This window comes from Bos taurus, chromosome 20 (assembly GCF_002263795.3).
Source record: "Bos taurus isolate L1 Dominette 01449 registration number 42190680 breed Hereford chromosome 20, ARS-UCD2.0, whole genome shotgun sequence".
Lineage (NCBI taxonomy): Eukaryota > Metazoa > Chordata > Mammalia > Artiodactyla > Bovidae > Bos > Bos taurus.
Window position 1 is genome coordinate 17913237 of NC_037347.1, and position 15779 is coordinate 17929015.

The 15779-nt window shown below is 38.2% G+C and overlaps 1 protein-coding gene across 1 annotated transcript in view; it reads right to left on the bottom strand.

The window, feature by feature from the left end:
• Window positions 1-15779, bottom strand: part of ZSWIM6 (zinc finger SWIM-type containing 6) — a 211753-nt gene that overhangs the window by 72500 nt on the left and 123474 nt on the right. The window contains 1 exon segment of the mRNA XM_024981456.1: window positions 10358-10714. Coding sequence (XP_024837224.1) covers window positions 10358-10714 — 357 coding nt within the window.

A 15779-nucleotide genomic window follows, 5' to 3' on the forward strand; every position in this document is an offset into this window, starting at 1 on the left:
ATGCCAGCCAACCAGCTCATCCTCTGTTGTTCCCTTCTCCTCCATTCAGGAGAGGGATGGTGAGCAAACTGATCACAGCTGGTAACAAGCCACTGACAATTATGAGAGTCGGGTAGTGTCAGAGATGACTGTAGGGTATGAGAGAAGGCACGACTTGGAGGTAAAAACAGAAAGGATAAAGGATATCGAGCTAAAAGTAACTTGGCTGCTTCTGTACTACCGTATCATGTATACCTGCTGGGTCAGAGACGTGATGCCTCCCAAAAGATTACTTCTCTTCTGCTAAAACGAGATGTTTTTCCATATGAAGATGATCATGTGTGCATGACTGTATATTTCAACAACTTTTTAGAAGAAATTTAAATCATATTATGAAAACACCAAGTTCTAATTAAAACTTAATGGTAAAACTGGTCATTTTTGAAGGGAGATTTGGCAGTAATTACAAAACTTAAAATGCCCATACCAATTGTTCTGGCATTTCTACTATTAACAAAGAATCTATTACTCAAAAGCACTTGCACAAATTCACACATACAAAAAGAATGGTCACAGTAGAATTGCACATAGAAAAAAATGAAAACAATTTTGAAATCATTTGGTATGTTAATGATTAAACAGACCCATAATATGTAATACTACACAGCACTTAACACAGTAACAGACCTTTTTGTACTAGTAAGATAAAGTATTCATGATGTATGGAAAAATAAAAAAAAAGAAACTACAAAAAAACTTTTAAAACTGTTTTTAAAAAACTACATACTTGTGTGTGCACCAAAAAACGGCCTCAAACACTATAAACCACACTATCAGCAGCGGCTGCCTTGGGGGAATAAGGGAGTTACTGGAGACCAAGAGAGCCAACGAGTACTTGGCTTTTTATCTTCATTTACTTCTATACGTTTTTCCACATGTATTCTTTTTTTTTTTTTTTACTTTTACGTTTCACATTACTGCACTTTGCGATAGCACATTTAAAGCAACTTTAATTCTCTCCTATAGATTTGCTAATTAAATTGACCACCACTAGTAGGTCATACCTTTGTTTCACCAACTGTCAATGCCAGAACATTCTACAATAGAAAGGATAATGCTTGTAATAACCAAATTATCTCCCTGGGATAACTGAAAAACTGGTTGCTAACGCAAGCCCAATTACATGAATATGACCATCCACAGGGAAACAAAATGAAGAGAGATGTGACATGAAGCCTCCGTCAAACGACTCCAACTGTCTGTCACTCATATTTGGAACATATGTACAAGAATACATCTCCAAATTCTAAGAAAATGGAATTTAAAAATGATATGGTTACTTTTTTTAAAGTATCATTGATTTACAACATTAGTTTTAGGGTTTCAGTATTTTTATAGACAACACTCCATCAAAAGTAACTACATGATAATGGTTATAATTCCCTATACTATACAATATATCCTTGTTGTTTATCTATTTTTTATTTTTAGGTTATGCATTTTGGTTTTTTTAATTAATTTTAATTGGAGGCTAATTACTTTACAATATTGTATTGGTTTTGTCATACATCAACAGGAATCCGCCACAGGTGTACACGTGTTTTTTTTAATATACAGTGCTTTGTATCTCTTAATCTCATAACCCTAATTTGACCCTCCTCCCTCTCCTCTCCTCTCTGGTAACACTTAATTTGTTTTCTATATCTTTAAGTCTCCTTCTACTTTGCTGTATACATTTGTTATTATTATATTTTAGATTCCACATATCATTGATATCATAGAGCATTTGTCTTTCCCTGTCTTGAATTATTTCGCTAAGCATAATGGCCTCTAGGTCCATCCTTGTTCCTACAAATGGCAAGCTTTCATTATTTTCCTATGACAGAGTAGTATTCCACTTGTATTCATACATCCCTTCTTCTTTATCCAATTATCTACTGATGGACACTTTAAAGTGAAAGTGAAAGTCGCTCAGTTGTGTCTGACTCTTTGCAATCCCACGGACTATGTAGTCTATGGAATTCTCCAAGCCAGAATACTGACGTGGGTAGCCATTCCCCTCCAGGGGATCTTTCCAACCCAGGGTTCGAACCTAGGTCTTCTGCATTGCAGGAGGATTCTTTAGCAGCTGAGCCACCAGGGAAGCTGGGTTGTTTCCAAATCTCAGCTATTCTAAATAAACAGTGCTGCTATGAGCACTGGGGTGCATGTACCTTCTCCAATTACTCTCTATTTTTTTTGCTGCATATATATCCAGGAGTGACTCCATTGTTAAATCTATTTGTAGTTTTTCATTTTTTTTTTAGGAACCTCTGTACTGTTTGTAATGTAATGCCTCTAATATAAGTGGCTGCACCAATTTACATTCCCACCAACAGAGTGTAAGTGTTCCCTTTTCTGCACATCCTCTCCAACATTTGTTATTTGTAAACTTTTTAAAAAAATTATTTATTTACTTATGGCTGTACTGGGTCTTTGTTGCTGCACAGGCTTTTCTCTAGCTGCAGTGAGCAGGGGCTACTCTCTAGTTGCGATGTGCAGACTTTTCACTGTGGTGGCTTCTTTTGTTGCAGAGCAGACTCTAGGGCTTGGGCTTCAGTACTTGTGGCATGTAGGCTCAGGAGTTGTGGCTCTTGAGCTCTAGAGCAGTCTCAGCAGTTGTGGCCACAGGCTTAGCTGCTCCACAGCATGTGGGATCTCCCCAGATCAAGGATCGAACCCATATCTCCTGCACTGGCAGGCAAACTCCTAACCACTAAGCTACCAGGGACCTGTTATTTGCAGACTTTTTGATGATGGCCACCCTGATAGGTATGAGGTAATATCTTACTGCTATTTTAATTTGCATTTCTCTAACAATTAGTGGTGTTGATTATCTTTTCATGTGTCTGTTAGCCATCTATATTTCTCTTTTGGAAAAATGTCTATTCAGGTCTTCATCCATTTTTTTGAATGGGTTATTTTTTTTTTGATATTGAGTTATATGAACTATTTGTATATTTTAGATATTAATCCCATGTCAGTTATATCATTTGCAGGTATTTTCTCCCATTCTATAGGCTTATTGTTTTGCCAATGGTTTCCTTTACTGTGTAAAAGCTTTAAAGTTTAATTAGGTTCTATTTATTTTTGCTTTTTTTTTTTGCCTTGGGAGACAGATACAAAAAAATATTGCTACAATGTACATCATAAGTGTTCTGCCTATGTTCTCTTCTAGAAGTTTTATGGTTTCAGGTCTTACATTTAAGTCATTAATCCATTTTGATTTTTTTTTTAATGTTGGAAGAAAATGTTCTAATCTCTGTTTCACATGTAGCTGTGCAGCTTTGCAAGAACCACATGTTGAAGAGACTGCCTTCTCTTCATTGTATATTCTTGTTGTAGATTAATTGACCACAGGTGTGTGAATTTACTTCTGGGCTCTTTATTCTGTTCATTAATCTCTGTGTCTGGTTTCTGTACCAGTACCGTGCTGTTTTGATTACTGTAGCTTTGTAGCATAGTTTGATGAGTGGGAGGGTGACAGCTCCAACTTCGTTCTTTTCTCTCAAGATTGCTTTGGTAATTCTCTGTCTTTTGTGGTTGCGTATCAATTTTACGCTAAAGCCTCTGACTGTGTGGATCATAACAAACAGTGGAAAATTCTTAAAGAGAAGGGAATATCAGAATATCTTACCTTTCTCCTGAGAAATCTGTATGTGGGTCAAGAAGCAACAGCAGGAATCTTATATTGAACAAGTGACTGGTTCAAAATTGAAAAAGAAGTACAACAAGGCTGTTTACTGTCACCTTGTTTATTTAACTTATATGCAGAACACATCATGTGAAATGTCAGGCTGGATAAGTTACAGGCTAGAATCAAGACTGCCAGGAGAAATATCAACCACCTTAGATATGTAGATGATACCACTTTAATGGCAGAAAGTAAAGAGGAACTGAAGAGCCTCTTGATGCAGGTGATAGAGGAAAGTGAAAAAGCTGGCCTAAAACTCAATATTAAAAAAACTAAGATCATGGCATCCAGTCCCATCACTTCTTGGTAAACAGAAGGGGCAAAGCTGGAAGCAGTAACAGATTTCCTCTTCTTGGGCTCTAAGATTACTGTGGATGGTGACTGCAGCCATGAAAGTAGAAGAAAACTGCTTCTTGGCAGGAAAGCTACAACAAACCTAGACAGTGTATTAAAAAGCAAAGACATCACTTTGCCAACAAAGGTCCATATAGTCAAGACCATGGTCTTTCTAATAGTCATGTACGGATGTGAGGGTTGGACCATAAAGAAGGCAGAGCACCAAAGCATTCATGCTTCTGAACTGTGGTGCTGGAGAAGACTCTTGAGGGTCCCTTGGACAGCAAGGAGATCAAACCAGTCAATCCTAAAGGAAATCAGTCCTGAATATTCACTGGAAGGACTGATGCTGAAGTTGAAGCTCCAACACTTTGGCCACCTGATGTGAAGAGCCAACTCACTGGAAAAGATCCTGAAGCTGGGAAGGATTGAAGGCAGAAGAGGGCAACAGAGGATGGAATGATTGGAAGGCAGCATTAATTCAATAGACATAAACTTAAGCAAATTCCAGGACATGGTGAGGGACATGGAAGCCCCGCATACTGCAATCCATGGAGTTACACAGAGTCGGACATAACTTGGCAACTCAACAACAACAACAATGAATTTTAGGATTTTCTGTCCTAATTTTGTGGAAAATATCATTGTTATTTGATAGGGCTTATATCAAATCTGTAGGCTGTTTGGGGTAGTATATCCATTTTAACAATATTAATCACTCCAATTCAAGAGCATGAATATCTTTTCATTTCTGTGTATCATCTTCATTTTCCTTCATCAATGTTTTATTGTTTTCAGAGTACAGGCCTTTCACCTACTCAGTTAAATTTATTCCTATGTATTTTATTCTTTTCCATTTAATTTTTAATGACATTATTATTTTTAACTTTCTTTTTCTGATATTTCATTATTAGTGTACAGAAATGTAACGGATTTCTGTATATTAACCTGCAGCCTGCAACTTTGCTGAATTCATTTATTAGCTTTTGGGTGGAAATTTTAGGGTTTTCTATGTGAATAGTAACAATTTAACTTCTCTTTCAATTTGAATGGCTTTTACTTCTTTTTTCTGTCCGATTGCTGTGCTGAGATCTTCCAATGCTACGTTAAATAGAAGTGGTGGGAGTGGAAATCCTTGTCTTATTCCTGAATTTGGAGGAAAGGCTTTAGCTTTTCACCACCGAGTATGATTTTTAACTATGCATGGGTGTGTCATAAATGACCTTTATTACATAATAAAGGACACTGTTACGTAATTTTGAGTGTCCATTACTTCTTAAATACTGTCCTTAGGGAAGCTGCCAAAAGATACAGGTCATAGTTCTCGCCCTGATGGAGCTTACAATCAAGTAAAAATAAGCTACACAACAAACATGGGATGGCTGAATAGATTCGGTTGTTTGGTGATATCTGGGAGAGACTGAATGGATTGATATATATAACGGCTGGGACATGGAAGTATTTGAAGGCTAAATTTAGCAAGACAGGCAGGCATGAATGGAATTTATACTGCTAGTTTTATACAAAACCATGCTGAAACAAAACTAAATGTCTGATGGAAGAACAACACACAAATGCACACTAGGGTAGAAGAGGTACATTGGTCCTTCTGTGTGTGTCTGTATAAAAATACTACCACCAGTCACAGAATTAGGGGTGGAAAAGATCTTACATGTCATATGTCAACCCTTACCTGACATGTAAATAGAACTGACTCAAACAACTGAATTTGAATTGCACAGGTCCACTTGCAGAGGATTTTTTTTCAACAGTATTAATAAATATTAAATACTACACAATCCCCAGTTGAATCCACAGACACAGAACTGCAGATACAGAAGAACTGTGGATACGAGGAACCACGAGTGCAGAGGAACTGCAGGCACCCAGGACTAACTATGTAAGTTACGTGTGGATTTTCAACTGCACAGATGGTTGATGTCTCTAACACCCAAACTGTTCAAAGGTCAACTGTACACGCCTTCTACATTTGGCTGACTGAGATGGTACCTCTGGACACTCGACAGTGAAATGAGGGATGAATCTAGCCTACTTTGGGGACTGACTCAAGCACTGGGGGTAAAAGGGCCACAGAAATGACATCCTTTCCCTCTGGTCCAAGAAGAGACCAATGCCACAGGTGACACTCCATCTGTCCCTTTTTGTCGTAGTCTGCCTAGTACACACTATCCCATAGGGAAGTCCCCAAAAGGAAGAGCAAAAGAGGAAAAAGTAGAAGAGGAAATATATGCCAGAGAGTCAGAGGACAGCAAGCTGACCTCCAACTCTGTTATCATCCATCCCCCAACAGGTTTCTTTTCTCTTCTTTTTAACTATGACTACTTATGGGTACCCCAACATGACGTAAACTCTTATCTTTTCTTTAATATTTTACATATGTAAGTATGACCAAGATTTTTCCAATGCTGCTAGTGAAGATTATGAGCATTTTAAAGATGAGAGAAATGAGTCTTACCCAGGGTCAAACAGGTAATATACAGCAGAGATAATAATGTACTCTAGGTCTCCAGATTTCAATGTTCTGTCCAGATACCACAATTCACTAATTTATAATACATTAATAAGAAGCATAAAAGACCAAAAAACGGCTGGGATGAATTAACCAAGAGAGCAGGTTAGCATTTAGAAATCAGTAAATTTCTAAACACTGAGAAAAAACAATAGCTTTTCTTTTTTTGGAGGATATGGAAGCTAGAAAGTTTTATTATAATATAAAACCATGGTAAACAATTTTGCTTATCAATGCAAAACGGCAACTGCCAATCTCCCTGGAGGGCCATTAACATCAATTAACTAACTTACAGCCACTTTTTAGCACACAATAATTGATTTAATCTAATCAAAATTATGTGAAAAATTTTATGAAACCAAAATGAAATGTAAAAAACTGACAAGGACTGAACAATTACAATAACTAAGTCTGTATTTCAAGTACTTTTACTCAATCTGTGATCCTGGATAAGTCACTAACCCATTCTCCTTGGTTTCTTCATCTACAATCTATTACAATTATAAATTTGCAATATGTAGCTTACAAGGAAATTATCAGGAACAATATGCCTGGAATACACTTGAAAAAACTTTTAATTCCTTAGCATAAAGTTCTTTAAAAAATATTTCAAAATAGTAAGTAAAGCAACTAATAGAATTTTAAGAAGCTTTAGGACAAGTTCATAAGAAAAAGGAAAAACCTACTGTTAGCAGCATAGTTTGCATTTACTTAAAAATTGTATTATGGCTTTCTTTTAAAAAGTATTTAGATAAGATAAACCTCATTCTCTTTAAGATACCTATCAACAAAATCTAATCTAAATCCTATCCTAACTCTATTTATCTAGTTAGGTAAAAGTGATGCTTTTCCTTACAGAAAAATGAACTCTTCCTAATATTCATGTTCAAGACATTTTTCTCAAAGAAAAAAAACACATTCTCAAAACCATGCAAGAAAATACTGCTTACAAAATGAGTCAGAGGATGCTTAACGTGCAGATGTCTGGAGGCAGGTGGGACCATGTAGTCAAATAACTGCAAAACATTTAAAAATCCCACCCCCTACTAAGTCATCAATCTAACAGTTAAAATAAGACCCTCCAGGGAGCAGATTTCCCATTTCATCACTTAAGGTCACGGCCTGCTTTCTAACTCTCTTCTTTTTTGCCACTTGTCACACTAGAATGGAAAGCAGGAAGGCAGCTTGTGTAATTGGCCCATTTCCAGGCTAGGAGCAAATGTGATGATAAATTAAGTGGAGAAAGCTGGCAGGAGAAACTGCTCAAGTTCACTGCTCTCGTGGAGCTGTTCTCATACAACGGTTATCTGAAAATCACATTCAGTCTAAAGCTAACCTGAATTCTGTCCTTGATATTTCCTTAGTTTTTTCTTCTAATTTTAGAAAATCTGAAAGAAATATAATGTCTTGTGAATACTTTCTTACATCCAACCTTAGATTGTTTCATTAGTCTCACTATTTTGACGCAGAAATGGATTTTAAAAGCTTTTAGATAAGAAATTTGGGGGTCTGCTATCCTTTAAAACAAGGAAGACAGACGCAGAACAAACAACTGACTTGGTATGGACCTCTGGTTAAACTAAAACTTTGAGAACTAAATGACCAAATGGATTATATGAATTTTAAAGAAAGGAAAAAAAGGGAGTGCATGAAAGTTTGAAGAAATGGTATATGCTATTCTTCTGCCTTCAGTCAATGTTTTAATAAGAAGCCACAAACAGGCTCCTGAGAAATCTCTGAGATGACTGTTAGCTGGCCTGAATTTTCACACAGTAACACAATGGAGACAGATGGTATGACAGAGCAGAAGCCTACTTAAACTTAAAGAGTCCTTGAGTGCATGTGCTTTTGGTGGGTCCAGGGTACTTCTGTGGCAGAGTTGTTTACCATCCTGTTACTCAACACTGGCAGATTCTACCAAGTAAAATGCTTTATACACCTTGTAATAGCTACTTTAATAAAGCTGAGACTGATATGCAGAGCGCTAGAAGAAATATGGTTATGTGGATTTTCCGCTGACATAAAAGACATATTAAAAGTATCATAAGACACCAGGAGACTTACAAAAGAATGTTCACAGCTTTATTCAAAACAAGGTTCATCAACAGTGAAATGGACATATAAATCATGGTGTCCTCATACCCAGAATACTTTCTAGAGAGCTACTGTTCCAATAAGGTCGCTACTAACCATGTGGCTACTGAACACCTGCAATGTGGCTAGAGTTTGATCTGAGATGTGCTTGTGGTTAACTGTAAAACAGATTTTCAAAGAATAATGTGAATAAGAAGTGAAATATATAAATATTTTTGTTGAATTTATGAATGTTAGACTAATATGAATATGAACTGATTTTTCAAGTATATTGAGATAAACATTATTAAAATCAATTTTACTTGTTTCTTTTTGAATATTTTAAATTATACATGTGGTTCACACTGCACTTCTATTGGTATTTCTAGTGCTGCTTAAGAGCAATGAAAATGAATGAACTAAAAGGTACATGAAACAATGTAAATAAATCTCATAAACATGAGATAATGTTTATGATTATCCAAATCATTCATGATTTTGAATGAAAGAAGTCAGATAGGGGCTTCCCTCGTGGCTCAATGGTAAAGAATCTGCCTGCCAATGCAGGGAATATGGGTTCGATCCTCTGATCTGGGAAGATCCCACATGTTGCGGAGCAACTAAGCCCGTGCGCCACAACTACTGAGCCCTAGAGGCTGTGTTCCACAAGAGAAGACACTGCAATGAGAAGCCTGCATGCAGCAATGAAGACCCAGCACAGCCAAAAATTAATAAATAAATAAAATTCAAAAAAAAAAAAGTCAGATACCTAAAGTTTAAAATCAGGTAAGACTAAACCAGTGTTTAGTGATGTTAACATTAAAACACAAAGCACCAAGGAAGTGATTACCGTAAAAACATCAGGCAATGGTTACCATGAGGAACAGAAAGGAGCTGGTGACTCAAAGTAAGGGGGCACACGTGGAACCCTCTCAAGTGCCAAATGTGGTCTATTTCGTGGCCTGGGTGTTGGTTCACTTTGTTAATATGCACATATATATTTTATGCACTTTTCTGTGTTACGTCTCACAATTTTAAAAGTTTTTAGGAAGTGAGCTCAAATTGCTTTCCTTAAACATTTACACTTTCTATGTCAAGGATTGAGTGAACTGGTCTCATATCTCAACTATATGTAGACAGCTGATACACATGCTAACAAATAAGTCAGATAAGTTCAGTGTATAAAATACTTAAAAGAAACTTTTTGAGATTTCTTATACACAATAATAGTCATATCCTAAACTCTGTCTAAACAAATTTTAGTATTTTTCTAAAAATAAATTATTTCTTAACATGCAGTATCATATTAGAAACTTAATGCCTTGGAAAATACACTTTTAAAAAAATGAAAAAAATTCTGAATACATGCAAGTCAGTTTACTGACAACACCTGACAAGGGTGAATTTGTGTTTACCATAGCCAATATCTAATATTTGATAAAACTGTATTAATATAAAACATAAATGTTTAAGAGCCAAGCTTTAACAAATGAGAGATCTTTCTGAGCATAAAAGGCTTGGTATCTCCAGAATGAACACTTCAGAAGAAATGTTTTAAGATGCAAAATTGAATTTAAACCCTCAGCTACCTAAGGGCAATGCTGATGATCTAATTCATATTTAACTTACTTTTATATAGAAGAATTAAACTTATAAATGAACAATAATCCCAAGAAGCAAGCTATAGAATGGCTGTCTATACTCACCATGTACTTGGTTGATTTCTGAATTCTGGGAAAGAATTTCATCTGCTAATTTTTGAGCAGTTGGCAAAACTTCTGTGTGGTGCACTGTGATCAAATACTGTACAAACTTTTGTAGTTGGTCTCTATTCATTTGAAAGAGAGTCTCTGAAATGGGAAGATGCAATTTGACCTGATCTGGCTTGCGGATGCGGTATAAAGACAGTGCCACAACATGCGCACAATAAAATATGTCCTTGTTTCCACAGCTGCAGGTCACTGAGGTAATCTTGCAACGATCAAAGCTGATGGCCACGTTGCAAACAGTTTCTGGCTCCGATTGTATTGCAGGTTCTGTCACTGTGCCACTCAAGTGGAAACCTATGTGAAAGAAAGGGAGGAGAGAGTTCAGCTTCTGCATTCAGATGCTACAAAATATTTTAATTCTTTGAAATGTGTAGTACTTGACAGCAGTAAGAAAAACATATGACAGCTTTTATTTTCAAGTAAAGACATTCAGGTCACTCAAACCTCCCTCCCCCAGCACCTTACAAGTTAAAAAAAAAAAAAAAAAAGCTATTTAACAGACATGCTCAAGTATTTTACCCAGCCATATGAAAACACTTACTGCAGTATACCACCATCACACCTATATATATGTATATACATATACCACATCAAAACTATACCTAGATCACAGCTTCAATAAGCCATCATTACACTATTTTAAATCTGTGGTATAGTGGCTCAGACAGTAAAGAATCTGCGTGCAATGCAGGAGATCCCGGTTCAATCCCTTAGTTAGGAAGAGCCTCTGGAGAAGGGGATGGCTACCCACTCCAATAGTTTTGCCTGGGAAATCCCATGGACAGAGGAGCCTGGAGGGCTACAGTCCATGGGGTTGTAAAGAGTCAGCCACGACTGAGTGACTAACACTTTCACTTTCCTACTTGACCAAAATCAAGTAGTTTTCTCCCTCACCATCCCACCGTTTTTTAAACAATTTTTAAAAATAGAGTAGGTCATTTCAGCTTTCTTCTCAACAAACTCCTCCCCTTCCTTCCACCTTTATTCCAGGCAGCCCCAATATAGCAGTGTCTCTGGGGAACGGCAAAGCCCACCAAAACCTGAAACCAACACCATCGCTGAAGTAGCTCACAATGATGGTTCTCTTTCCTATCACAGAGCAAGTGAAGGTGAAAGTCGCTCAGTTGTGTCCAACTCTTTGTGACCCCATGGACTATAGAGTCCATGGAATTCTCCAGCCAAGAATACCAGAGTGAGTAGCCTTTCCCTTCTCCAGGAGATCTTCCCAACCTAGGGATCAAACCCAGGTCTCCTGCATTGCAGGCAAATCCTTTACCAACTGAGCTATCAGGAAAGCTCATCACACAGAGTAAAGCTGGTACAAACATGCTCATTTGCACATACGGGTGCACAAAATCACAAAGCGGCAAGGGACCCACGCTGTATAGCTTCAACTTAGAACCACAAAGGAATTCTCTACAACCTCATGACCAACGGCTTCAGAGCACTGATTCGAAGGATCCAGCAATGAGACACTCAAGCCACACGAGCAGCAATTCCTCATGGATAGCTTTATCTGCAGCTCACAGCCAACTGGAAACTGTCTCCCGCTGCCACTGGCTGCAGTCAGTCAGTCCTGTCCTGTTTGGTTAGGGCATAAATTGCCCTCACTCCTTTCCCCTAAATATGGGGAGCTATCCTGAATTCCTTTTGGCACACCATTCAGTTCCATCTACCCTCTCTGAAAGTCACGATAAACTTTAAGGGGAATCCCTTTAGAAACACAGGCCACACATTTACCTCAGGATTAAGTACTTGACAGAAACCTGAATGTTACAAATGTAATGAAGCTTCTCTCAGCCTTCCACTATCTATGCTACTTGAATTAAACTTATCTAGCAGGCCACTATTTCTTCATTCTCTCCCAGTGGGAACTCTGGGAGGGGGGGCTGCATTTGGAGCTGCAGAGACGTGACAGGGCAATGACAGTCTGATGATGCCTAAAGTGCACATGTGGGGCATCTGAACCCTACTTATTATCACCTTCAAGGGAGGGCTTCCTTTAGGCCAGGGAGTTGGGAAAAACATTATTCAACTTATAAGAAATCTTTCAGAGTCGTATAACTTCATCTTGATAATTCATATTCAGCAACAAAGTGGAGAGAGAAAAGTGCTGTAATTTTTTTAACCAAATTATCAATTTAAAAGGTGTATTTCCAAAAATCAAATCACTATCATTGCTTTGTAATAAGGAAATCTGATAACTGTAATATGGTAATCCTTGGTTTTCTTCCCACAAAGCTCATCCCTGTTTCCAAACGGATATTCCAGTTTCCTGTTATAACTCTTTTGGTCAAGAAGTTTTTGTGGGGGCTTCCCTGGTGGCTCAGTGGTAAAGAATCCGCCTGCCAATGCGGGAGACACAGGTTTGATCCCTGATCTGGGAAGATTCCACATACCTCGAAGAAAGCCCGAGAGCCCCAACTACTGAGCCCATGCTCTAGAGCCTGGGAGCCGTAACTACTGAGCCCACATGCCTAGTCTGTGCTCCGCAACGAGAAGCCATCACAACGAGAAGCCTGGGCACCATAATGGAAGAGTAACCCCTGCTTGCCGCAACCAGAGAAAGCCCGTGCAAAACAAAGGCCCTGCACAGGCAAAAAAAGATTTAAGTTTTTTTTGAAAACCACAAAGTAAAGCTACATAGCATATGTGATCATATTTTTAAAAAATTTTAATGTATTTTCCCATGAGAAAAAATAATCACACAAAAAAGTAAACACCGAGGAAAATTTCAGAAATAATAATAAGAGCAGTCTTGCTTTTTTATGTTATCAGTGCACTAAGAATTTACAATAATTAGAAGATCATGCATGGCACAGGCATAGATTAAGACAAAATAGAAAAAAACCCAAAAACAACAGATTATAAGAGAGTCTAGAAAGTTTCCAAGTATATTCTGTATATCTAGTGCAAAGGATCTCTGTTTTCCACCTATCACATATATATGTGTACAAAAGAAACTAGTTGTCACTACAGAAAGATAGTTTTCATAAACTAACCATTTATAAAGTCAAACTCTCTCAGTTTGCTACTGCTGCTGCTAAGTTGCTTCAGTCATGTCCGACTCTGTGCAACCCCATAGACAGCAGCCCACCAAGCTCCCCGTCCCAAGGATTCTCCAGGCAAGAACAATGGAGTGGGTTGCCAGTTCCTTCTCCAATGCAGGAAAGTGAAAAGTGAAAGTGAAGTCACTCAGTCGTGTCCGACTCTTAGCGAACCCATGGACTGCAGCCCAACAGGCTCCTCCGTCCTTGGGATTTTCCAGGCAAGAGTACTGGAGAAGGGTGCCATTGCCTTCTCCGCTCTCTCAGTTTAACACTCCTTTATTTCTCCTTATCCACCAAGTCAGCGCTTTAGTCCCTCTGCAAAAGTGATCCTGAAGAATTTCTCCTACCACAGGCAAAGCCAAGACAACTGAGGATCCAAATGAGTTATACTAGTTAGTATTTAAACAGTCTGAAAGGCTATAGTTTGACAGGTGCTTCAGAATAGATTAATTTAACTATCAAAGAAGAGGCCCTTAGCAAAACTGATGAAGCTCTCAAATAGTTTTGCAAAACCAACTTTTCTTTACTCATGTAGCTGTATAAGTCAGAGGTACAGCGAACCCTGATATTGTACAATTATGCTAGGAGAAAAACCCCACGTATTATCCAATTTCATTACGTCAAATATTTACTACTCTCATAAAATATTTTAAAAAGCAAACTATAAAATATTGCGACCTCCAAAACAATTCAAGAGATGTGTGAGGACACAAATAAACACATTCATGTCTTATAAAGTACACTTCATTAATGTAGTATCATCAGGATTGAGGTGCTTCATGAATGTTCACTTTCTAAGTAATTCTAGATTATCTTTCAAGTATCCAAACTCCTTTTCAAAATTCTAACCATTTTTTTTTTAAGTATTTCTACATGGTACAGGTTTTACCTTGCCACCCCAGTCAGCTGACCATTTGGGGTGTTACCACGTGAAAGGGACAGCACCGCCTGGACAGACAACTGCAGGTGGCAGGACTTTTAAGTGAGCTCTCATTTTTTCCTCTACTATCAGCTATCACAATGACTCCTCTCTCCTACAGCTATTCTCTTTCAAAGAAAATTCATTCCCCTCAGGTCAGCTGCACCTCTAATTTGACTTGCTTTGTGGCAATTATTTAATGCTCAGAGGCCTATTTGGGGTTTCCCCTCCTCACTTTGAGGCTGGGATGGATACATGAAAATTACACAGGGGACAGCAGGTATAATACTGAACCAATATGTAGGAGGTTCCATCAAGCCTTACTTCAGGGCTCGAGAAAACTTGGGAATTCTACCAACACACTTTCTCCAAGTGCTAAATCATACCAGAGCTCCCACAGGAGAAGCAAGGAGAATATTCCTCCCTCAGAGATTCTTAGAGATGTCCCTATAAGACATTCTCCCCCACCCTCTCCACCCCACCCCACAGTGGTCTTATCCATTAGGTACTGGGTAACTTGAAACAAAGCAATGTTCTTGAGAATGGATTTTGCCTTTCTGGAATTCTGACAATCCCAGATAACAAGCTGCCTCAAGACTGTAGATGTGAAAATCTCCTACTGGGATAGTCAGCTGTTCTATATGCCAGAACTGAGGATACAAAAGGGGGTAATCCTGTGCTCTATAGTAAACCATGGATAATTAACTTTTATTTTCAAATAACTATAACTGAAGAAATTATGCAAATCTTTTTTAATAAATATATTTGACTTTATAAAATATAATCTGTCAAAGACAGCTAATCCCATTAACAGCAAACCTCACAGGCAGCCAAACTGTCTGGTCATCATGCCACCACAGAGCCCAATCTAACTTTAGTATTCACATCCTCAATCTGCAGGAACTAAACCAAAGCGCAGTGCTGTGTGTGTGTGCGCTAAGTTGCTTCAGTCGTATCTGACTCTTTGTGACCCCAAGGACTGTAGCCCACCAAGCTCTTCTGTCCGTGGGAGTCTCCAGGCAAGAATATTGGAGTGGGTTGCGACGGCCTCCTTAAGGGAATCTTCCCAACCCAGGGATCGAACCTACACGTCTTATGTCTCCTGCATTGGCAGGTGGGTTCTTTACCACTAGCTCTACCTGGGAAGCCCACAGTGATGTACAGGCCTTGGTAAAACTCTGATTTGGATCAGGTTCTGTCCACTTAAAAGCTGTGTGATCTGAGCATGCTGTTTAACCTTTCTGAGACTTGCTCTATTTTGAACAAAATGTGGCTAGAAATACCTCCTAGGGTTGTTTGGGGGATTAAAATGAAACAACATATGTAAAGCACCTGGCACACAGTAAAAGTGCTCATTAAATTTTACTTCCCTTTCCTTCTCTTCCCAGCT